The sequence below is a fragment of the Brachionichthys hirsutus genome, unplaced genomic scaffold (assembly GCF_040956055.1).
Source record: "Brachionichthys hirsutus isolate HB-005 unplaced genomic scaffold, CSIRO-AGI_Bhir_v1 contig_1439, whole genome shotgun sequence".
NCBI lineage: Eukaryota > Metazoa > Chordata > Actinopteri > Lophiiformes > Brachionichthyidae > Brachionichthys > Brachionichthys hirsutus.
The window spans coordinates 73,269-91,627 of record NW_027180550.1 but is presented as its reverse complement, the minus strand read 5'-3'; the positions used below and the strand labels follow the sequence as shown (position 1 = coordinate 91,627).

General features: G+C 47.8%; 1 protein-coding gene across 1 annotated transcript; it reads left to right on the top strand.

Moving 5' to 3' along the window:
- Positions 1–3,577: 3,577 nt before the first annotated feature.
- LOC137915925 (disco-interacting protein 2 homolog B-A-like) lies at positions 3,578–16,492 on the top strand (the record flags this gene model as incomplete). Its single annotated transcript, XM_068759047.1, has 39 exons — positions 3,578–3,649; positions 4,390–4,542; positions 5,439–5,564; positions 5,636–5,947; positions 6,183–6,329; positions 6,492–6,509; positions 6,800–6,919; positions 7,375–7,572; positions 7,724–7,815; positions 7,926–8,036; positions 8,130–8,253; positions 8,399–8,508; positions 8,618–8,720; positions 8,811–8,875; positions 9,078–9,171; positions 9,234–9,353; positions 9,435–9,549; positions 9,757–9,896; positions 10,592–10,728; positions 10,809–10,889; positions 10,998–11,125; positions 11,341–11,455; positions 11,543–11,744; positions 11,885–11,997; positions 12,691–12,714; positions 13,007–13,087; positions 13,162–13,285; positions 13,419–13,540; positions 13,775–13,886; positions 13,987–14,096; positions 14,333–14,463; positions 14,545–14,713; positions 14,840–15,010; positions 15,086–15,147; positions 15,447–15,504; positions 15,588–15,662; positions 15,736–15,910; positions 16,029–16,152; positions 16,240–16,492. Coding segments are annotated over 39 exons (4,787 nt in total), but the record flags the coding sequence as incomplete, so codon positions are not given.
- Between the last annotated feature and the right edge of the window lie 1,867 nt (positions 16,493–18,359).

Sequence of the window (18,359 nt, the reverse complement as noted above, 5' to 3'; positions counted from 1 at the left end):
GTATAATATTATTGTCCTACATTTACTGTATTTGTATTTATTGTGTTTTAGTTTTAATAAAATAAGCTCCATTTATAGAGCAGGGAATTCCCCATTGGGAGTTCCCGATTGTTTTCATTCCAAAGACCTGGATAACGAACTCTCAAAGTGTAAGGCGACACCCCCCCGGAGTGGGCGGAGCCACTGTCGTCTGCAGCTTCAGATGAGATGTCCGGCGCCCATCTCCACGCGTCCCTCGATCGCTGCCTGCTCGATGGCGCTCGGGCCGCACGATGCAGACGGGACGAAGGCGAGCAGCAGCTGGTTGAAGCTCAAATGTTCTCATGGATATCTTTTACCTAGCAACAGTCGCCCCATTGTTGTCTCCATGCACTGGATGTCCCCTAGCAACAAGCAAGAAGAGAATATGCATCAGCACTTTGAAACGGCGCTGCTGGGTGTCGTGTGTGCGTTTATTCGATTGTGTGTCTGCGTGGACACAAAGAACGCCTGATGGGGGGGATCAAAGAGTTTGTGATCGAGCATCGACACGCCGTTTACGTCCATGTTCCTTCATGTGGCGCCACATCTGGTTGCTAAGGACACGGCCCCTAACTCCCAATTAACCCTTTACGCTGTATTGGATCTCATCAGACGTATGTCAGACACGCAAACAGACGAACACAAGCTCTTAAAGACATTGTGTGCAGGAATCACAAGGATTCGGCCGCCATGTCGAAACTTGCCCACAAACGCTCCCGCCGCCTCCCAAAGGCTGTTTCTAGCGACTCCTCAGTATCCCATAATAACACGCGCATGCGAGTCCAGGTTTTTGTGTCGATAAATCAGCCTCCTTTATGTCGCGTGTTAACCGGACCGGCGGGAGGAGGTCGGCGGAGGACCCCGAGGTTCCGGCTTCGCCCGACTCTCCCAGGGCGATCACAGATCACTGCTGATTATTGACAATCGACTCATCGATAATATCAAACCTAGATATTTGTGTGACATCACAGTTTACAGTCACACATTCTGTCTATGAGCAGAGGAGACGGATCTGCTACCCAGGAGGCTCTGCCCGCCCCAAAGGCCATCAAGGGCCTCTACGTGTGTGCGTGCGTGTGTGTGTGTGTGCGCGTTTGGTGTTGGAGCTGGTTGAAGTTGTGTCGTACCATCTGTTACCTGAGTTAGCCACACCCTCTCCAGGGAGACGCCCACCTGAGAGCGACATGATGAATCACCTGCACTCGCCTGCCAGTTGTTGATGCAAACTTGTCAGACTTCACATGCAGGCGATTCGTTACGACCCTGCGTTGACCTTTCCAATCTGACAGAAGTTCCCTAAAGAATTCAAACTGCTTGCAGCTTTTGTGATTTGGGTGCAGACGTTCCATGTTATTGCAGCGCCACACGCCCACCGGGTCACCGGGTCACCGGGTCACCGTGCAACATGGCCGACCAGGTTTTTGCTTATTTCTGTTTGTAAGTCAGATAATAAAGAACACAATGTGAATTGTTATCTTCATTCGTAGACTACGCTTGTAAATTTAGCATAGAACACATTGGCGTGTTTTAAATCGCTAGAATCCGCTCTACGCCGATCTCACACAGCATAATGTGTCAAACTGCCAGCATGAGATAGATAGATAGATACCGTAGATAGATAGATAGATACCGTAGATAGATAGATAGATAGATACCATAGATAGATAGATAGATACCGTAGATAGATAGATAGATAGATAGATACCACAGATAGATAGACAGATAGATACCATAGATAGATAGATAGATACCGTAGATAGATAGATAGATACCGTAGATAGATAGATAGATAGATAGATACCGTAGATAGATAGACAGATAGATACCATAGATAGATAGATAGATACCGTAGATAGATAGATAGATAGATACCGTAGATAGACAGATAGATACCATAGATAGATAGATAGATACCGTAGATAGATAGATAGATAGATAGATACCACAGATAGATAGATATATACTGTAGGTAGATACAGATAGATACCGCAGATAGATAGATACTGTAGGTAGATAGATCGACAGATACCATAGATAGATGGATAGTGTAGGGAATTTCCATATTAGATGGGATTCCACAACATGTTTACATGCCGACAGAACAACAGGGACGCACCACGTTTACTTTGTTATTGTAATGACTGATTTCAATTGAACGCATCACAACAGTGACATCACACAACACAGATAAACATGGGCTTAGATTGGCTGGGGCAAAGTCCCGCCTTCAGGGGACAGAATGACGTGAGGACGAAGCAGGAAGCGTCTTCATTCCAATGAAGCGCGGGCACGAGAGCTGTGTTGGAATCTCAGCGCTGATATCTGACCTAACTTGTACTGATCTGTTAATTATATAAATGTCTTAATCTTAACCCACATTCTCCTCATTGATTACGCACCCACTACGGAGAACAAGAACCGGAAGAGGGTTTGGTAAAACCCTACAATCGATAGATAGAAACAAACAAACAAACACCAAGGGCCCCTGAACGCTTGGATGCCGTACTAGTAAATGCAGAGACGCCATGTCCGACCTGAGGCTGACGTGTTGGTCAGCTTGCATGTCGAGACAAACGACCCGAGGATCAAGAGTGTGGGCGTGTACACGATGTGAGAGAAGGCGCTGCTTTGATAGTCCTACCTCCAGATTGTGGGAACGCCGAGGTGAAGACGAGTCTCCCTCTAGAATGGTTGTCAAACGGAGACGAGATCGAGGAGCTGCAACAGCTTCACGCAGGAAAACCCGTGAGAACAGACGTGACCGGGCCACTGTCAGAGGCGTAGCAGGCGAGGCCCCCGCCGCCTCAGCGGAGATGCGCCTCGTGCCCGAGTTTGAAAACGGATTCCTGTTTTAGGTTTGAAAAACACGACACGAGATGCAGCTCGGAGACATTTTCATTTCCTGTCTGCTGTCATGGAGCTCAGTCAACATGTTCCGTAGCTTATTGATCAGACTTTAACCCCTTCAGCTCCTGCTGCTCTGAGCTCGGCTCTCATGATGCAACATGATCCAGATGGATGAGTTATTACTTATTTAACGCTACCCTGACCCCCCCCCATCCTTCTCTCTCTCTGTGACTGTGAGTCTTTCTGCCTGTTCTCATGAGCTAAATATAAATCACGTGACTGAGCGAAGCCAAATGTACCGTTCATGCATTACTTATGGAAGTGTTTTCTTTTCTTCCATTTTCCCCCTCCGGTCTCTGAGCAGTATTATTTTCACGGCCAGTGTTTCTGCAACATGAGCCTGCATTTATGACAGTTTGGTAGTTTGTCTGAGCTGATGTAATGCTTGGAGTATTTTTTAGAAGAGTATTCGTCTCATTAAGGTGTGATGCTTAAAGCTTAGGTGGCCATTGAGTGTTTATGTCAAACTACAAAGAGTCAATTGCTTTCATTGAGCCTATTTCGCTTTTAATGATAGCTCGTCAAGAACATACAAATTAAAAATATCTGCCGTGTCATGCCAAAACAAACCTATAAATAAATACCGGTATCCGCTAACGTGAGGTTTGTAAGATGAATGAACTGAATCCTTTTCTCCGATCCTTCTCAGGTGACATTACGCAGAAGGGCTACGAGAAAAAAAGGACCAAACTCCTGGCTCCGTACGTCATCCATAGCCCAGGTGAGCAGCACCTCCTGGACAGAACAGCGTCTTCTTCTAATAACAGGTTACTGCAGCATGTAGCAAGAGTGAATAAGCAGGTCTAACGCGTCCCCGTTTGGCCCCGCCTCTCGCACCTGCCAGCGGCGATAGACTCGAGCAACACCCGGGAGCCACGAGGCGGATAAAGGTTGTTTCATCTACAAGAAGATGAATGGATTTATACTTAAAGGATGTCAGATTTGATGTTTAACATATAGTCTTTAAATATCTTATAACGTAAATAAATAAACTTTTATTTGGTACGCACGTATGGGTTTGGTCTGAAAAGGTCAGGACATTAGTCCATGCAGTTTATAGTTACCATCTCCAAACAGCAAGTTAATGGTTATAGACTTTAGACGTACTGCATTTAAATTAAGATATTACTTTACTGTTGTCGATAACTTCATGCAGCCATTCTGTCGTAACGGATCTCTCTTTTTGACAGGTGATGGATAGAATGAATCTCTGGCATGTAATCATTCGTTCTGCTTATCCTATGTGTGTTTGCGAACCAGACCAATGGGGGGGGGGGGGGGGGGGGGTCTAGTGCACATCACTCCTGCTCCGTTTCATATCAGGCTGTGGGAGTTTGTCTACGTAATAAATCAAATACACTATTCTCAATCCTCCTGACAAAATTTCCATTAACCCAAAATAAAAATAAAAATCTCAAGACTTTCTGAATGTGTTTGAATGTTTTTATTTTTTCTTCACAGTGGAGCTGCCCCATCAGAATGATGCACAGCCTCCGGCCCCCAGTTCCTCCTCCAGCCACGCCCCTCCCACCTCCAACTCCTCCCGGTACCGAGAGCGTCGGTCCCGCAAGTCACATCGCAGTGGAGGAACCAGGGACGACCGCTACAGATCAGGTTAACGTGATAAAACATACTCAGCGTGTGTGTGTGTGTGTGAAGGGAGCCCCTCATTGTGCGCCCCCCACCACACACACACACACACACTGTGAAAGCAGAGTGATGTCATTGCCCGGCTATGGAGTTGATCTGGAAGGAATAACGCAACACGTTTTAGGACGAAGGATCCGAGCAGCGTGTCGAGGTAGAAGAGGGACGGATTAGAACTCGGCCGAGGTTCTGCCAGCTAAATATTCCCCGTCCCAACCAGCCCGGACTCATTTCTTATTTATCCCTTCCATCTTGACCTTTCAGGAAGCCGTGCCTCTCAGACGAAACGCTCTCACACTCCGGCATGCTGCGTACCAAGCCGACTAATCTCCAAATACAATCGATAGTTTACTCAGTGATGAGATGTAAAATGAGATTTTTGGTCCGATCATGTCAGAAGCGCTGAATTCATAGAGAACCGTCTCCTGAACCACGACCGCCCGTCATTCTCCATCGAAGGCGACCGAGAGCCTCGCGGCATTTCCTACCGGATCGAGTACAACTGCCATGCGTGTGAATATTTGTACATGTTTATTTTACGTACAGTTTAAATTGCACACAGAGGTGAGTTGCTGCTCGTATGACCAAACAAACGGCTGAGAGGAGAGCGCCCCCCCCCCCCCCCGAGAGGACGCCCTCGTCCTCTCAGACACGCGTGTGGGCTCGGCTTCTGACGCACCTCTGATTCAGCCCCGAGCTAATTGCTCATCAGAGTGCAGCTTATGTAATCAAGCTTCCCGCGGCGGATCATTTGTTTCCCCTGAGTTAGGATGTCTGATTCTCCAGTGGGTTGGGCCTTTGAGATGACAACGTTCGAGCGTTCAATCGCCCGGCGACTCCCTAACTGTTCTCGTTTTACGCAGATATCCATACTGAGGCCGTACAAGCCGCCCTGGCGAAGCATAAAGAGGAGAAGATGGCGCTGCCTATGCCCACCAAGCGACGCTCCACTTATGTGCAGTCTCCCATCGAAGCCCGCACGCCACCAGGTAGGCCCAGCAGGTCGACTGGGGGGGTCCGCTAACGGACAGTAAGTCTCACTTTGGTCTGTCTCGCTCAGACTCCTCCTCGGGCTCTGACGATGAGACGCCCGTAACCAGGCAACCGTCTGTGGTCGCCCCTCCACCGCCTGCCAATCCAAACCTCCAGAGCCCAGACGCTTGGATCAACCGTACGGTCCAAGGTTCCTCAACGTCTTCCTCAGCCTCCTCCACCCTGTCCCACGGAGAGGCCAAGCCTCAGGCTCAGTACAAACCGCAGTACCAGCCGCAGTACCAGCCGCAGTACCAGCCGCAGTACCAGCCGCAGTACCAGCCGCAGTACCAGCCTCACGCGGCAGCGGGCGCCAACATGCCCGCTCAGAGCCGCACCGGTGAGACGCTGCGCTGATTTATGACGTGTAAAATATCCTGTGTTATTCGTCTGATGTTTCCATTTGTTAGATACGGTGCCTAAAACATTTGGGGGGGTTAAATTTAACCTGTAGATATTTGAGTTGTGGACAGTATTGTACAGATGTATTACTAAACCTCACTGTACTCTATCCTCATTATATCCCCATCATAATATGGTAATGCATTTACTGCCCTTCCTTTCTGGTCCTGCAGCCCCCTCACAGAACAGCACCCCCCCTCCAGATGTGACAGCTGTGGCTCCCCCCTCCAGAGGACCACGGGTGGACCTGCCATCCAAAGCTGTGGTGAAAGGAATGAGTCGTGGGCAGAGCCGCTCCAGCATGATGGAGACCGCAGACGGTCAGAACGCTTCTTTAAAACGCGTTTATCATTTTAAGGGAGTCTCTGATTGGTTCCATCATAATTCAAATTCTTCTCTAAATAATGTGAAATAAAATGAATCTGAATTTTCTTTCTTGATCTTTCTCCACCCCGACGCATTTTTATTTGTCTGGCTTATAGGAAGAGGTAATATTCCGAGTAAGGAAACTCCTTTATTGTCTGAGGCCTTCTGTTTTTACCTGAACTATCCTTCCTGTTTGTATGAAATGTTTCTAGAGATAAATGCATCCCACACACAAACGGAATCCTCACATGTGACCCCCCCCCACAACCCCAACAAGCAGCCTTGACCTTTGATCTCATTTTGTTTTCCTCGTGCCGTTGCCACCTACGTGTGCTGCTTCTCAGTTCTATAAGATAATTCCCGCCCCTCGCCCGCCCCTCGCCCGCCCCTCGCCCGCCCCTCGCCAACGTCTCGCTGTCTGCAGGAGTTCCGGTGAGCAGCAGGGTGTCCACAAAGATCCAGCAGCTGCTCAACACCCTGAAGAGGCCGAAGAGACCCCCCCTCAGTGAGTTCTTCACCGACGACTCGGAGGAGATAGTAGAAGGTATGTCGCTTCATGCAACATTTGGGTTTACCCTAAATGGAGCTAAAACAACATCAAAAATCACAAAGATGAAAAGTTCTACGTGTTTTCAGTCGTTTTCTGTGATTGTCGTACATTTTGTCATCATTTATTAGTTACTAATAATAATAATTATTATTAATAATACATTATCGTTAGCATAATCTCGACTCTCTGCTATAACATAAAGGCTTTTTATTGAGTTAAGTTAAGCTGATAATCTTTCGGCATGTTTCACAACGCAAATCTTATTCTTAGCCAATAATCGATCAGTAAATCTGTACTGATAGAGAAAGTATAGTTCTTCTACCTCACTCAGAGCCATCGATCGTTTTACGCCTCACACACGTTTCTAAACGTCTTTCTAAATACTCGGCTCAAACCGAACGTGGATTTCGGTCGGCGATGATTTGTGACGTTGTGATTTTCTCTTGCAGTGCCCCGGCTGGACCCCAACACGCCGAAGCCAGAAGGTCGGCAGATCATTCCCGTTAAAGGGGAGCCCTTGGGCGTGGTCAGTAACTGGCCCCCGGCCCTGCAGGCAGCATTGGCTCGTTGGGGGGCCACTCAGGGGAAGAGCCCCGCCCTGACTGCGCTTGACATCACGGGCAAACCGCTGTACACGCTGACTTACGGTGAGGCGCCAGCCTGTTAGCGTGCAGAGAGACAGAGATTCATGTTCGTAGACGGGCGCACGTGTGTGTGTGTGTGTGTGTGTGTGTGCGCGCACACTTTGTGATGTGGACATTTAACTCCTTCCTCGCTGCTCCACCTGCTGTTTGTCAGGGAAACTGTGGAGTCGCAGTGTGAAGCTGGCGTACACGCTCTTGAACAAGCTTGGCGCCAAGAATGAACAAATCCTTAAACCTGGAGATCGGGTAAGCCTGTTACGTTAGCATGCTGACGACATGCATCGTACAGCCATAAACGCATCATCATATCAACAACTATAATGTGCTCCTAAATATTGACCCTAATGTCCCTGTAGGTGGCGCTGGTGTACCCCAACAGTGACCCGGGGATGTTCTGGGTGGCCTTCCATGGCTGCCTCCTGGCTGAAGTGATCCCCGTACCTATTGAAGTCCCACTGTCGCGTAAGGTCGGGAAACCCTCCGAGGATTTGTCGTTGTCGTTGTTGTTGTTGTTGTCGTTGTTGTTGTTCAGCCATCCTGAATTTATTTGTGTGTTTCAGGATGCAGGGATCAGTCAGGTGGGGTTTCTGCTGGGGAGCTGCGGCGTCGGCCTCGCTCTGACCAGTGAGATCTGTCTAAAGGGTTTACCCAAGACGCCCACGGGAGAGATTATGAATTTTAAAGGTCATTATTTAAAGGGTCTTGAATTACCCTGTTTATGAAGTATTACTAGATGGGTTTATGAAGTATTACTAGCGATGGTTTCATCTCACCTCCGCTTCAGACTGATTTCTGACTCTTTACTTTAACTGGTGCGTCTCTCTGGTAGGCTGGCCTCGACTAAAGTGGGTTGTGACCGACTCAAAATACCTGACCAAGCCTTCCAAGGACTGGCAGCCTCACGTCCCCACGGCCAACACCGCGCCCGCATATATCGAGGTAAAGGAGCCCCGGAGGTTCCGTCTGGAAACGGCGTTCCGTTTGGGAGGAAAGCTGATCGCCGTCTCACGAGGTGACGAGCGTTCTTGTGCTTTCCCCCCTTGTTCAGTACAAGGCGAGCAAAGAGGGCACCGTGGTGGGCGTGGCTGTGTCTAAGGTCGCCATGTTGACGCACTGCCAAGCACTGACCCAAGCCTGCAACTACTGCGAAGGTGAGGGAAGACCCGCGTCTTCATCGCCTCGAGCTTTCGCCATCGATAGCGTTGTTATGAGTCTGAAGTGACGACTTTGTTGACTTTTAGGGGAAACCTTAGTGAATGTCCTGGACTTTAAGAAGGATATGGGGCTTTGGCACGGAGTCCTCACGGTAAGCCTCAGCGCAGGTGAGCTCGGACGTGTCTGTGTTTCAGCGCGAGAAGGATCGAGAGAAAGTGTGACGCGCTGCACGTGAGAAACGAGGAGACAATCGGAGCTTCAGGGTCCGGCTGGGATAAAAGGATTACTATAATCAATGCGCTAAGGATTACTATAATCAATGCGCTGCTTCATCGGGTCTCGTTTGTGTCCAGGCTGTGATGAACAGGATTCACACGATCAGCGTTCCTTATGCCGTGATGAAGGCGTGTCCTCTCTCCTGGGTCCAGAGGGTCCACATACACAAAGGTAAATCACGCCGCTTGAGAGATGCAATATTAGGAAAAAACCAAACGCTCTGTCCCGTGCAGCTCGTCTGGCTTTGGTGAAGTGCCGGGATCTCCATTGGGCCATGATGGCTCATCGGGAACAGAGGGACACCAGCCTGGCTTCGTTACGGATGCTGATCGTGGCTGACGGCGCGAACCCCTGTGAGGCCTCCAGCTTTTTGAAACTTTCTTTTGTTAAATGACACAAATTAGACATAACGTGTTGAACCATTTGCCGTGCAGGGTCGGTGTCTTCCTGCGATGCCTTCCTCAATGTGTTTCAGTCCCACGGGCTGAAGCCTGAGGTGATCTGTCCTTGTGCCACCTCCCCTGAGGCCATGACAGTAGCTATACGCAGGTGTGTCCTGGAAACGGCGTCCTTTTTAAGTATTCTATTAGATGATTTAAAAAAAAAAAAAAAAAGTCAAGCATATAAGGCAACAACTCCCCCAAAGTAGGGTGGACGAAGACATAATGCGTCTCGTGTTGGACGGATGAGCAGATGGACGACAGTTGGAACAGATGGGATGGTTGGAAATGTTTAATCAAACTCTCTGCTGTGCAGACCGGGGGTCCCCGGCACACCCCTCCCCGCCCGGGCTATTCTTTCCATGGGCGGCCTAAGCCACGGTGTCATCAGGGTCAACACTGAGGACAAGAACTCTGCCCTGACTGTGCAAGATGTGGGACACGTCATGCCTGGAGGTGCGGGCGGAAGGAAAACTACATGAAGAAGCACTGAAACGTTGTAGAAGGGGGGGGGGGGGGGGGCTTTCATGACCTACAATATATTCTAGAACTATAATGATAATTCTCAAGCAGGAATGTTATGGAAATGTTATTTGAAAGGAGACAGAAAAACCCAAAACCGAAAGCAATTCTAATACAATTCTCTCAAATGCACGGATTATATTATAACTAAAAAATGGAACATTAAATTATTCTTATATTAATAATATATATATATATATATCATAATAGATTACCAGGGACTGAAAAAAACAAATATTTGGAACTTTCTTTTCTTTTTTGTTGCTGCAGATTTTCAGACTTTTGTGTGTATATTTATATATAATTAATAAGAGCATTATCTAACTTTTACATTAATTATAGCCATATTGGAAAATGAACAATCAAGGAAAATGAATAATGTGAGTACCTGTCTGTCATCACGTGTTTAAGTACCTGACACACATCAAAATTAAACAGCCATGAACATTTTGATTGTCGCAACGCCAGAAGGATTGTTCTCAAACCTGATTAAATTATATATAGCGTACGGAAGACGCAGTCTATTTGTCCTAAATATTTTTTACTTCAACTAAAGAATCCATTTGTAATAATATGATAATAATAATAAAGCATTGGTTTTATATACCGTTACCTTTGTGTGTCTCCAGCGCTGATGTGCATCGTCCGGCCCGACGGGCCTCCCCAGCTGTGTAAGACCGATGAGATCGGAGAGATAATAGTGAACTCCCGAGCTGGAGGCAACATGTACTACGGCCTGCCTGGGCTCACCAAAAACACTTTTGAGGTAGGTAAGCAGCGTCAAGCCGACGCCCCCCCCCCCCCCCCCCCCCTCTTTGTGCTTTATCATGTGTTTGTTGTGTTCAGGTGATACCGGTTAATTCTAATGGCGTCCCCATTGGTGAGATTCCCTTCGTGCGGTCAGGACTCTTGGGATTTGTTGGCCCAGTAAGTCGGACTGTTTCATCGCTGTTCCACACCTGAGCTCACCTGGAAACCATCCTCCCGCCTGAACAGGCTTAATGACCTCTGTGCCCCCCCCCCCCCCCTGCGTAGGGCAGTCTGATCTTTGTGGTGGGGAAGATCGAGGGTCTGCTGATGGTGAGTGGGCGGAGACACAATGCTGATGACCTGGTGGCCACCGCTCTCGCCGTGGAGCCAGTGAAGACCGTGTACCGTGGAAGGTGAGACGACCACCATTTATAGAAAGATTTGTGTCTATGGCTGACGACTAATACCGGTATGTCACGACTGACACCTGGTGGTACAACGTAAGCACTGCAGGCTGAAAAACTTTGATGAGGGTGCATTGAATGAATTGTGATAAAACATTTGACCTCCGGTAACCCCTGAATAATCCTTTGATACATCTGCCCGCGTGTCTGTTTGGATGTTTCAGGATTGCTGTGTTTTCAGTCACGGTTTTCTATGACGAGAGGGTTGTGATTGTGGCAGAGCAAAGGCCAGACGCCAGTGAGGAGGACAGCTTCCAGTGGATGAGCCGGGTCCTTCAGGTAAACACGAAGCGTGTACCAAAAAGTTCACGCATTATATGTGAACTGAATTCCTCTCTGCGTCTCAACGCTTGGTTTCCTCTGCAGGCCATTGACAGCATCCATCAGGTGGGCCTCTACTGTCTGGCTCTGGTTCCAGCCAACACCTTACCGAAAACACCCCTGGGTGGAATCCACATCTCTGACGCAAAGCAGTTCTTCTTAGACGGCAACCTGCACCCCTGCAACATCCTGATGTGTCCCCATACGTGTGTCACAAACTTGCCCAAGCCCCGCCAGAAGCAGCCCGGTAATGAAAGTGCTGTCTGGTATTCCTACCGTCCAGTCAGGTCGACACTCGTAGCCTTTAGCTTCCTAACGGATGCTGTGTTTCAACTAAGCGTGCTTTTCTTCCGCTCCTCCCTTGCTCACATTCTCTTCTGTGTGCAGTGGGTGTAGGTCCAGCGTCTGTGATGGTGGGTAACCTGGTGGCAGGGAAAAGGATTGCCCAGGCTGCAGGCAGAGACCTTGGCATGATAGACGACCAGGATCTTGTCAGGAAGGTATTATAACCACTGTTATAACTCACCTGACATGCACCTCCATTGGAAACAGCAGGAGCCCGATGCTCGCAGCGTCCGGTCGGATAAATGAACGATTACTGAATAAAAACGACATCGAAATGTAATTCTCTATATCATGAAAAAGGAATCTAATGTGGAATACTTTAAAATGTAATATTCAAGTGTTGTACCTCGTCCTAATACAACTGGATACGGACACAAACGTTTGAGCTCCACAAATATAATTCACTTTGAAGCTGTTTATCTGTAAGAACAGTGAGTTTCTCACAGTCAGAACTTACAGTTGGTCGAATTAAATTACACTGACAAGAACAGAACTGTCAAAAAAGGAACATTCTGGGTGTGTGGCGTGGATTTTTGCGGCCTCTACGTGCTTTTTAATGTCAGGACACGTGGATAACGCAGCAGGAGCTTCTGCTCAAGAGTGTTTAAATAAAATCCATCGTCATGGTTAAATAAAAGTTAACAAAAACGGGAACTTTGCTACAGAACAGCAGAACATTGCACATATTCATATTTCCCCAAATGTATTCTGATCAGCTGAGGGTAACTTTTTGCCATCATATCAATAAATCCTGATTAGAAGAGTAACCTTTGTGAACGGTGGCCGCGCCGCCGTGCTACTGACGTGAAAACATTTCTCTTTCTGCCCTCGCCTCCCTGTGGATGTAGCTCTGTATGTGGCCCACTGTGATGGTAAGAATCGTGGCCCACTCGGCCCATCTTCTCCGCTCATCTGTCTACTCGGGGCGTCTGAAAAATGTGTTGCATTGTGGTTTTTATTGTGTGTGTTTATGCCAAAATGTCAAAGTTACACCAGAAAAATTATTTGAGGGAGTCGACAACATTTTATGTTGTTTGACTTTTGTGAAAGTCAAACTGTAAAACTCGCCTCGTGTCCGCCCTACGTGCGTGTGTGTGCGTGTGTGTGTGTGTGTGTGTAGAAATGACCGGCGCACGTCTCATCGGCTTGTCTTCTCTATTGCAGCATCAGTATTTGACGGAAGCTTTACACTGGAGGGCGCAGACGGACCCAGACCACGTCCTCTTCGTTCTCCTTAATGCCAAGGTACCAGACTGCTCTCGCTGAGGAATCCTGACTGAGGGGCAGATCATCACCGTGCACTGTTTCCTGTGCACCAGGGCGTGGCCGTAAGCACAGCGACCTGCGTGCAGCTTCACAAGCGGGCCGAGAAGATAGCTGCAGCGCTGACGGAAAAGGGCAGCATCAACACCGGGGAGAACGTCGTGCTGCTCTATTCTCCTGGTGGGTCGGGCCTCCGGTGTCTCCTGTCTGCATCTACGTATTAAAGCCACCCCCCCCCCCCCAACGATGATCATTATGCGGATCGTTCTTCTCTCTTCATTTAAGTTGCTCTTGTCCCCCAAACGTCTCGCAGGCATTGATTTGATCGCCGCCTTTTATGGCTGTCTCTATGCCGGTTGCGTCCCGGTAAATGTCAGGCCTCCGCACCCCCAGAACCTTGCAGCCACACTGCCCACCGTCCGCATGATTATTGATGTAAGTATGTGTGCTCCATCGTTATTGCTCGCCTCGAGCGTTTAGACGCGTTTATATTCATCTAATCCTAATTTAGTTCTAGCCTGTATCGACATGTCGACTTTGAGCCGCCTTTAATGACCACGAACACAAATCACTATCGGTACCTGCTTCAAAAGCCCAACGTCCGTTGAGCTATATGACTATAGATCGTGTGTGTGTGTGTGTGCTCGTGTGTGTGCGCTCCGGTTCCAGGTCAGTAAAGCGGCCTGCATTCTAACCACTCAGCAGCTCATGAGGACGCTGCGCTCCAAAGAGGCTGCCGCCTCCGTCAACACGAAAACATGGCCGACAATTATTGACACAGGCGAGATAAAGAAAGACGTTCAGACTCTTTGTCACTCATAGCCATCATCATTCAGTATAATTCGATATTTACCCCCCCCCCCCTCTGTAAATCGTTGCAGATGACCTTCCTCGCCGTCGCCCCCCACAGATCTACAAACCGCCCACAGCAGAGATGATAGCTTATCTGGACTTCAGTGTTTCCACCACGGGCATGCTGACGGGGATTAAGGTGAGATATGGATCCGTTATTAAATGAAGCGGCGTTTTCTTATTGATCACATTCTCAGCTTCAACTTGAAGCCGCCTGCCGTGACAAAACGCCAAATACCCCCCAGTGAACGTCCTGAAGTTTTCCTGCTGGTAATCTAATCCAGACATTTCCCACGTGAGCGTAAAGCAGCTCTAAAGGAGGGTGGACATTTGATAGGCTTCCTTTGAGTTCACAATGGCTCCCCTTTGCTGCAGATCTCTCACGCAGCAGTCAGCGCGCTCTGCCGCTCCGTAAAGCTGCAGTGTGAACTGTACTCGTCACGTCAAATCGCCATCTGCCTGGATCCGTACTGCGGCCTGGGCTTTGTGTTGTGGTGCCTCGCAAGGTACGGTAAAACATCAGCGACAACGCAAACGAGCACCACAGCCCTTCATCCTCGGACTGAGCTTCACGTCCCTCTTCCCAGCGTTTACTCGGGTCACCAGTCCATCCTGATCCCCCCGTTTGAGCTGGAGAGCTGCTTGTCCCTGTGGCTGAGCACGCTCAGTCAGTACCGCGTCAGAGACACCTTCTGCTCCTACTCCGTGATGGAGCTCTGCACGAAAGGCCTGGGGACGCAGACCGACTTGCTCAAGGTGAGGGGCGCCTGCACAGAACGAGAACCGGGAGAACCAGGCGCTGCAGTACAAATCAATATACTGAAGGTTTTGAAGCGCGTCCCCTGAGAACACGCCCATGTTTTACTCTTACTCACGCAACAGGCCCGAGGAGTCAACCTATCGTGCGTGCGGAGCTGCGTGGTGATAGCGGAGGAACGCCCTCGCCTCTCCCTCTCGCACTCCTTCTCCAAGCTTTTTAAGGACGTCGGACTGTCGTCCCGAGCCGTCAGCACTGCTTTCGGCTCCAGGGTCAACCTGGCCATCTGTCTGCAGGTACACACCCCGACCCTACCAGGCTTCACGTGGTCGCACACCTGCATCGCTTTGTGCACGTTCTTCTTGTTGCAGGGAACCACTGGCCCTGATCCCTGCACGGTTTATGTGGACATGAAGTCTCTCCGCCACGACAGGTAGCAAAACGCCGATCAGTTCAACTGCGGACTGTTTATAATTATTTTAAAAAGTGTCTTAAATGGAGGTTTTATTTTTTTTAAATAAAGGTGGTTTATGTCAGGCCTGTTGTTTAAACTGTTTAGTCTCCTTTTAATAGGATTTTGTTTCGATGTAGATCTGCAAAAGCTTCACTCAAGTCTATAAATGAACCGTGAGCTACAAACATCAGATAGTAGAGAGCGGATGGATGTTGTTTAGGCTGATGTCTCTAAAACGGTGATTGATTATAGACGCATGCTTCTGTGTGGCTTCTAAGAGTAAGGCTGGTGGAGAGAGGAGCGCCGCAGAGTCTTCCTCTGATGGAGTCTGGCAAGGTAAGGTGCTGCCGGTATTATTCCGTCAAACAGCCATGAAGACAAAGCGGTGCCACTTTGCCTGCTCGTCGCTTCATCTGCAGATATTACCGGGCGTCCGGGTGATCATCGTAAATCCAGAGACCAGAGGTCCGCTGGGCGATTCTCATCTCGGAGAGGTGCGAGGAAGCCGTAAACAGATTCATCATCATGATCGTGGAGGTAAAGCGTGTGTCTGCCCCCCCCCCTTAGATCTGGGTGAACAGTCCTCACAGTGCCAGCGGCTACTATACCATCTACGGAGAGGAGAGTCTCCAGGCTAACCACTTCAACACCAAGCTCAGCTTTGGCGACCCGCTGACCTTATGGGCCAGGACGGGATACTTGGGCTTCGTGAAGAGGACCGAGCTGCTGGACGCCAGCGGGGGTGAGCAGAGCGAGGCGTCCGGATGAATGGAGTTCGGCTTATGATGGTGAAAACGCGGAGCTGAAGTCAGCGCAGTAATTAACGCTGCACTTTGTGTGTCCTGCGTTTTGGTGCTCAGATCGACACGATGCTCTCTTTGTGGTGGGCTCGCTGGACGAGACCTTGGAGCTGAGAGGGCTGCGCTACCACCCAGCCGACATCGAAACCTCCGTGTCCCGTGCTCACCGTAGTATTGCCGAGAGGTGAGAAGGACCTGGCTATAGTAATACCAGTTTCACTGTTTGCAGCTGAGAGAGCAGACTTTAAGTCACTGTTCCCATCCCTCACAGTGCTGTGTTTACATGGACCAATCTGCTGGTGGTGGTATCAGAGCTGTGTGGTTCAGAGCAAGACGCGCTGGACCTGGTGCCTCTGATAACCAACGTGGTCCTGGAGGAGCACCACCTCATTGTGGGGGTGGTGGTTATCGTGGACCCTGGAATTATACCCATTAACTCCAGGGGAGAAAAGCAACGCATGCACCTTCGCGACTCTTTCCTCGCCGATCAGCTGGACCCCATTTATGTCGCCTACAACATGTGAGGGGTCGTGGCAGTCTGGGCCTTTTCAGCCTGCAGTTGAACGCAAAAAGGTGGAAAGGAAAGGAATCGATGTCCCCCCCCCCCCCCCCCCCAGCTGTGTGTCACCAGCATATCTTGTCCACCTCATGTCTTCGATTGGGCCTGTTATGTCTGGAGCTGCTCACTGTGTTTTGAAGAAACATGCATTGCGTGTGGCAAAGAGGGCACTTTTTCTATGGAGATGATAAAAAGACACATATAAAGCCGCTTTTAAATTAGTTCTACATAAATATATGTAAATCCATCATATTCTGTACCTACCCAACACTAACCTCATAAAGAAATGTGTCTTGTTTGTCCAGACAGAATCCAAAACGCTACTCATATCCTCGTCAATCAATAACTTGAAATAGATTTACATGCAGCTTTCAGCTCATTTATAACTAACAAAGATGCAATACATGGGCAGAAGAAAGCAAACCAAGCGTAGCCAGTCTCTGTATGTGTACTTTATTTAAAAAGCTTATTTTGATCTTTCATGATGAAGCCAAATAGACATTTTAAACTTTCCTGCCCAAATATATGTCCTGCCTTATTAATATTCAGCTAAACATTCCCGTCTCAATATGAATGAATTTGTTCTTAATATTCTCGTTTGGTTTCGAGTCATAGTGCAAACCAATATCCAAAGGATTCAAAGTACCGGTAAAAGAGGAAACGGGCCATATTCTGAATTACCCATAGAGGTTGTATTTTAGATACTGTATGTTAATGTGTAAATACTTTTACTCATATAAATATATAGACACCTGATATCTCTCAGTGGATCCTTGAATGGTTTGATCAGTCTTGCAGGTAACAGTAGCATAAATGAAATTGTAAATAAGAGTAACATTTTTGACAGTACTTTCAGTTTAGGAGAATGGAAGGTGGTGAATAACTTTAAAAACCTTGCGAGTCAGGATAGCTGTAAGATTGCACTTTCACAAAAAAAAAAGTCTATTTTATTATAACGATGAGGCTTTATAAATAATGGTTCAGGAAAAACTTATTTTGAGGATTCTTGCTTGAGGAACTTGCAGAGTTTACGAGGAGGGCTATTACTGTTAATACCAGGAACGCTTCCTTTCAGCCCATTGGAATTAAAATTAATTCAAGGAGAAGGATGAAATCAAAATCATTACTGTTTTCAGGCTGCCAGGTTATTTTGTAAAAGCCTGAATAAACAGATCCATTAGTGTTGAGCCAAAACGCATTGCCACTGTACTTTCACTCGATAGTTATCCTCCTGCTCCTTGAGATTGCATAAAAGATCTATTTTAACATTTCCTTTTTTCTCTCTGCACAATGTTAATTGAAAAATCTATTTTGTCTATGTGCAGTACTGTAATAATTTACAATAAGTTCCATCAGGAATGCTCTTGGTGCTGTAAGCCTGGAGGCAAAAGGGTTGAGTCGTCACGCATCAGGATTATTTTCTGTATTTAGTCACTGGATCTATGAGCATTCGTCAATGCAGTTGCAAAGCTGAGCCGCATCAACACCCTTGACTTGCAAGTAAAGTAACTGTATTGAAAATTGTGTTTTCAAAATGTATTTGGTTTCTGAATATCTTGTGCTTTCCTTTGTATTTGATTTTACTGTGTACTTCAGCGATAAGCCGTTAATGTCGGCATGTAAATAATTATTTTCCCACCCTTAACACAAAAAAAAACTCAACATTAGAAACATTTTTAATCTCTTCGAGATGAACAGGAATATGATCTATTGCTGCACTTTGCACTGGAGGTTGAACTATCCCCACCTGATGTTACATTAAATACGCTCACCAGTTGGTTTTGAGTCGCTTTGAGTCGTTTTGAGTCCACTTAGAATTAAAGAGAAGTAGA